Genomic DNA, 6,896 nt, shown 5'->3' with positions numbered 1-6,896 from the left:
TTTTTGTATGATGAAATAATATGCCGCCATGGTTATCCAAAAATACAAATTAGTGACCAGGGAAGAGAATTTGTAAATAACTTGAACGACGAGCTATTTCGACTCACAGGAACTGAACAACAAGTTACATTGGCGTATCATCCGCAAGCCAACGGTTGAATGTCAAAACCGTACAATTAAAAATTACTTGTTGAAAGTATTGCAGGAGAATGTATTGCAATGGCCATATATTTTACAGAGTGTCTTATTTGCACATAGAACGACACAACATTCTTCCACTGAATACACGAAATTTAAAATGTTGTATCAACGTTATGCTACGCTACCTATTGATATTAATTATGACGATACAGATAAATATTCTGTAACAAACAATAGTAATCAGTATGGCTGAGATCATGAAGATAACGATTTGGATTTATTTGATCAAGAAACATTTAAAAATACATTAAATCAAATGATCGTTATGAGAAATGTGATGGAAGATAAAGCAAAAAAAAATATAGATGAAGCACAAACACGTCAACGTTATTCTTATTCTAAACGCCATAACACGGGTCACATTTTCCAAGGTGATAAAGTTTTCGTTAGAAACTTGTGTAGGGATGATCGGAAAGGTGGTTGGCGTCAAATACCGTGGAAAGGTCCATATGAAATAGTATCTATTTACTCTGGCAATACATGTGTATTTTTGATTTTATAGTTATAGAAATTATGTTAATAGGCATAACAAAAAAAATTATTTCAATGATTAAGTTAAAATTAATTATGGTAAAAAAGTAAAATTGATTTTTAATGACTTTATATATTATGTAAACATAATAAGACAATAGAGTTTTTAAAAAATAAACAAAATCTTAGTGTAATAAGACAGTAATAATAAAAATATTTTTTATGCAAACTTTAGAGTATGTAAAATAAAAATAATGGTACCTACTTCCTAGCTTGTTATAAAAATAAAATAATTATTTAAGGGATCTAGGAAAATAAGCTTAACTCATGTGTAGTTAAGAAGAGTAAAATTAAAAATTGTTTTTTGTTTTAATCAAAATAAATCCGATAAATAGATTTCAACATAATTTTAAAATAATAAACATTTTTCTTGAACACAATATATTTATAAGATATGAGTTATTTTAATTTTATTATATATATATTATTTTAGGTAGTGAAATCAAATGAGAGCATTGAAAAGTATGTTGGTGGGAAGAATAAACTTCTTCAATATCTTGAAAAAAATATAGAAAGTGACGGTTAGTATTAAAATTATTTACTATAAAATGATATAATTACTAAACCTACACAACTTGAAAAATTATAATAAACAATTCTGATTTTTAGGTGTATGGAGATCTAATGTCGAAATATTTGCTGCTGCTTTCTTACTAAAGACATCAATTTATGTTTTTTCTACATTAACGAATAAGTGGCAAATATTTAACAAATATATGGACTTAAAGAAAAAATAATGATGAGTGAAAAGTGCACTTACAAAAGGAACATCAATAATGTATACTATGATGTAGTTATGAATGTTCAATTATATAATTTATCACCTAACTTATTTTATTATATTTATATTTTGAACAATCTTAAAACAATTGAGTTAATTTCAGAAGTGTTGGTAATAAATTACTGTTTTTTTCTTTAACACATTTTTAATCAAAAATGCTGAATCCTTATAATAGGCACATAAGCATAAAAAGTAGGTCATGGAGAGGTTATTAGTATATGACACCCTCGTTATCCCCCCCCGGGGCTCAACCTTAAGGGGGGTAATAATCGCTTGTTGCTGTAAGTGATTATTACCTCAGGCGATTATTACACCCCCGGTAAGAATGTTGGGGAGGGTAATAATCATCTGTTACACTGGCGACGGCCGTTATTACAACGGACGCCGCCGACCGCATTTATAGTCTCCTAATCAGCCGACAGTTCACGGATCGCGATACCGATGCGTCGCACCCCGCACCTTCCTACATGAGCGGGGAAAGCGGAGCATCGGCTCCGCCGGAGGCAAGTGTCATCGGAACAACGGACTGTTGTTCGTCAACTCTCCAAAATTTCGCATCGCCATTTTTTTCATATATCGTCATCGTACATACAAAACCGATTACACGATTTCTTTTTTTACACCACCTCGTTGGTGATTATCATTTGTATTTGTGGTTCATTACATTGCGCCTGATTAGGGATGGCAAAAAATCGTTGACCATCGATATATGGTAATTTCGATACATTGTATACCCAATATCGATACTACGATATATCTAACACTATTTTACCGATATATCGATATCGATATATATCGAAAAAAAATTTCTAATACTAAAAAAGGGTTATAATTTATTTTAGAAAATGTATAGCCATTTCGCCCATAGCCCATAGACCGAGGCCCTAACTTGTAATTTGTAAATTGTAATCTATACTTACAATCAGATTGATGATAAATAAACTAATTAATCAAAGCATGTATACTCAACAAAATTATAAAATATTTTATATTATAATATTTATCATACCAGAACAATGTTAATAAATTATAATTGAAATTTTTATATATTACAGTATACGCCTATATATATAATATTATAATAAAAATAAATGTATTCCTTTATTTTAACAATATATATTTTTTTAAATATTATTTAAAACTAAATACAAAAAATATGAAGCAAAATTAAAACTTATGAAGTATGGAACCAAAAATCATCAACTGAATTTAAAAATAGTAATTTACTCAATCTCTTTCCTAAAAGTTTATTCCTTGACTTTGAAAGCGTTAAACTGGCCTTTGAAAATAATTTTTCTGAAGGAACAGATGAATCCATGACAGACAAATATTTCCGAGCAAGTATATATAAATCCGGATATACTGTTTTCATTTCTTCCCAGCATTGGATTGGATCTTCTTTTAGAGAAATTAAAGGCTGCGATAGGTAGGCATTTACATTGGTCGTTTTGGCTGAATCTGTTCTTGTTTGTTTCTTCTTATATTTCTTATGTACCAATGTTTTGTGGTGTTCCCATAAATCAAAATTATCAGTTTTCTGTTCTTCGTCCATACTTGAACATTCAGTTGAACTTGTGTCCTGTACTGAATTTTTTGCTAACTTTTTTACCTCTGCTATGGCTTTTTGACAGGCTACAGGATCTCTGAAGTGCAAATTTTTAAACCAAGGGTCTAAAATTGTAGCTATAGGAATCATATATAAAAATTCAATTTTACCAAACCGTTTTTTCAATTCTGCGATAATGTTTCTTTTTAGTTCAATTCCAATATCTAAGTTAGGTTGTATTGACTCTATCTCAATGGTAACACAATTCAAAAGGGGCATAATTTTACTGATAACAACATATTTTTCACTGGATATTTCTAGAGTCACTTTCTCAAATGGCCGTAGTAATTTTATCGTTTCACGCAATTGTTGTAGCTCTCTTGCTGTGAACATTTCAGGACCTAATGGTTTTTGTAGAAGGACATCGGAAACGAGTTTAGACAATACTAAAAATCTATCAATCATATAAAAGGTGCTGTTCCATCTTGTTTTCACATCTAGAATAAGTTTATGGACATTCCCTTCCTTTTTTCCTGAAAAATATATTTAATTTATTATTTAATCAAATTCTATATTTCTACATAAATTATAAATATAATTTTATTTTGTTTTTCATTTAAATTATGCTTTATGTGAAAAAAAATCATAGATTAATTTTACCTTCAAGTAGTAGTATTATGGGGCTTCCAACCATGGTTTTTTCAGTTTTTTTTTTTCGAGGTAGTTTTGCTGCGGTAAATTTACGAGATTTGGCTTCTTTTTTAACAACGATTTTGGCTTCTTTCATTTAATTTTACCACGGTAAAATTTACGAGATTTGGCTTCTTTTTTAACAACGATTTTGGCTTCTTTCATTCAATTTTACCACGGTAAAATTTACGAGATTTGGCTTCTTTTTTAACAACGATTTTGGCTTCTTTCATTTAATTTTACCACGGTAAATTTACGAGATTTGGCTTCTTTTTTAACAACGATTTTGGCTTCTTTCATTCAATTTTACCACGGTAAAATTTACGAGATTTGGCTTCTTTTTTAACAACGATTTTGGCTTCTTTCATTTAATTTTACCACGGTAAATTTACCTTATTTTAGAACTATATTTTTCCCAATTTAACATTTTTATAATTTTTTCAATTTAACATTTTATTTTGAAATATCTTTAGAGTCGATATAAGAGTTATGACTTGAGTCGAACCCTAACCATTTAACCAGAATTTTATTTTTATTTTTTTTTTATAACACGTTCAATTAGAAACGTGTTCGGATATTTGGTCTTTTGAATTTCTTGTTCATAAAAACAACCTACTATTATATTATTTGCTAAATCTTTTAATTTATATGTTACCGGATTGGTCGGTAATACATTTGCAATTTGAAACACTTCTGTAGTCCAATTCGGTGTATAACCCTTAGCGAAAGCATGTTTGTATTTTGAAATCCTAACTTTATCATTTATTTTAAACTTCGATTTTCTAGGTTTTTCTTGATTAAATTTTAATTTTATGGATTTTGTTCGAGCTTCATGAGGTGAACATTTAATTGTAGTGTGAAATGAATTATTATAACTGTTTATTAATTTTGATATTGAATTATACCAATTCCAAGAACCTGTTGCTGTAAAATGTTTATAGATTTTATTTTTTAATGTCCTTATAACGCGTTCGACCATTCCAGCTTTTATACTAGTGTATGTTGAATAGTGTTTGATATTAAACTTTTTCATAAGAATTTGAAACTCTTTATTATAAAATTCAGTCCCATTATCTGTTTGCAATAACTTAGGTTGATTTAATTTTAATATTTTACTCATACCTAATGTAACATCTTTTGCACTTTTATTTTTTAAAGCTTGCACCCACACATACTTTGTAAAAGTATCTATAACAATAAGAATATATTTAAATCCATTATTTTTTTTAGAATGTAACTGCATATCCATTAGGTCAGCCTGCCAAAGATCATCTTTAAATCTTGTTATGACAAACCGTCGAGGAAAAATTTTTCTTGCTGGTCGATGTAACTCATTTGCAATACCTTCTAATACAGACATTATACTATTAGATTTCTCTCACGTAATTCTTCTAATATAGAAATAATTTCATTATTAACACCAGTATTCCCAGCAGACTGAGAAGCTATTAAAAGATTTAATCTTGTCACTAATTCATTTGGATCATCGTAATAAACTAGCTGTGTATTAGGAAACACGTTTTTATATAAACCTGAACCCTTTTTAACTGGTGGAGATAAACTAAACTTAAATAATTTATCAGTTAGAGGTTCCTCAAATTTCGGACTGTCTACTGTAGAATCAAAATTAAATGATTTATTTGCTATTGTTGTGTTATCATTAATTTTACTTCGTTTAGCATTTACACTAACTAAATAGTCATCAAACGGTTTTAAATTTAAGTTAGTTTTTTCTCTAGAATTATTAATATTTGCTATTTTCGCGCTTAACTGTTTTTCCTCCGTTTTCATTCTATCATATAGCGGTCGTACAACGTTCATCCATTTAAAGAATCGCGAAGTCTTTGGTTTTCCGTCAGGCTTTAAATGAACTTTAGTAGTTTTCAAAATATCATAATATGCTTCCATATCTTCTATAGTAGTATTTTTAGGTTCCTTTTCACATAATAAAGACCAAAGACCAATAGTCCAAGGATAGTAACTATCGAGTAAGTGTAAGTTACCATGACTAAAAGAAACAGGAAAATTCGATATTTTTAGCTGATCATTAGCTCTATCATAATGTAAACCATATGATTTATTATAACGTCGTGATTGTGGTCGTGTGTTAAAAAAATTATTAAATTTTGTATTTAATAACGCATCATCGTCTTCTTGATCACTAGAGTAATGTACTTCTGTATTTATATGATCAGTTGAAGAATCATTTGAGACATTAGTTACATTTTTCTTTGATAGCATATTCAATGGTTCAAGAATTGGTTTAAATGTTTCACGAAAATAATTATCGGATTCTATAACGTTACGTTTTATATCCATTACTTTACGTTTAATATTTTTTTTACATAGTATTAAATTATTTAACAAAGATTTTTCTCCGCTCATGATTTACATATATTTTAAATTCTATGTATGTACAACCGACTGAATGTTACTAAAGCTACTTATTTCTTATATACTAATTATTTCATATTTATAAATGTGTGAAAACCATATCTATATCTTCCCTGATTCATTTCACGAGTTTTATCAATAACTATAAACCCATAATTTTTTTTGTTCCAACATAAATGACATATTTTACGAAATTCTGAAAAATCCATATCTGCAGAACAATGGTCATCGAAAATATGTCGTAGATTCTTATCATCTTGCTTAAATATCACTAAAAAGTTTGCGTTGTCTCTCACTAGCTGTTTTGGTATTTTTGAGTATGTTTGTGCTAAATAAAATATAGAATTAGCACCAGAATGTCTTCCCATACTGAAATATTCACGAATAGGTGTTTGATTGTCACAAATTACATCATCAAATATAAAAATTGAATTTTTTTTAATTAAATTTGGTTTTATAACCTGCGTTGCATCCGAAAACATATAAAAATGAACACCTTTAATGCTGTCAATCATATTTCTTAATAACAAATATTTTTCCTGATCTGGTGTTTTAGAGTATAAATAAATGTTTTCGAATTTTAACCCATTTTTATGAGTAATAAGATTAAACATAACATTTGTTTTCCCCGATCCTGAAGGTCCTACAAATATTCCACGTATACTATCCGGTAATAACGGTCCATGTCTTGACGGTTGTTTAACAACATGCATATCTACATTTTCAATGTTTAATTTGTCTTTTTGTTCAATT

The 6,896-nt window shown here is 28.8% G+C and overlaps 1 protein-coding gene across 1 annotated transcript; it reads right to left on the bottom strand.

Annotated features, from left to right (window-relative positions):
- Nucleotides 1–2,687: 2,687 nt before the first annotated feature.
- Nucleotides 2,688–3,846, bottom strand: LOC112689273 (zinc finger BED domain-containing protein 4-like). Its single transcript, XM_025562902.1, has 2 exons — nucleotides 3,720–3,846; nucleotides 2,688–3,592 (listed from the first exon to the last, which is right to left on the bottom strand). The coding sequence occupies exons 1-2, from the start codon at nucleotides 3,844–3,846 to the stop codon at nucleotides 2,688–2,690; spliced, it is 1,032 nt and encodes a 343-aa protein (XP_025418687.1).
- Between the last annotated feature and the right edge of the window lie 3,050 nt (nucleotides 3,847–6,896).

The sequence above is a fragment of the Sipha flava genome, unplaced genomic scaffold (assembly GCF_003268045.1).
Source record: "Sipha flava isolate LNK unplaced genomic scaffold, YSA_version1 439_pilon_pilon, whole genome shotgun sequence".
In the NCBI taxonomy this organism is placed as follows: domain Eukaryota; kingdom Metazoa; phylum Arthropoda; class Insecta; order Hemiptera; family Aphididae; genus Sipha; species Sipha flava.
This window is presented reverse-complemented; position numbering and strand designations above follow the sequence as displayed.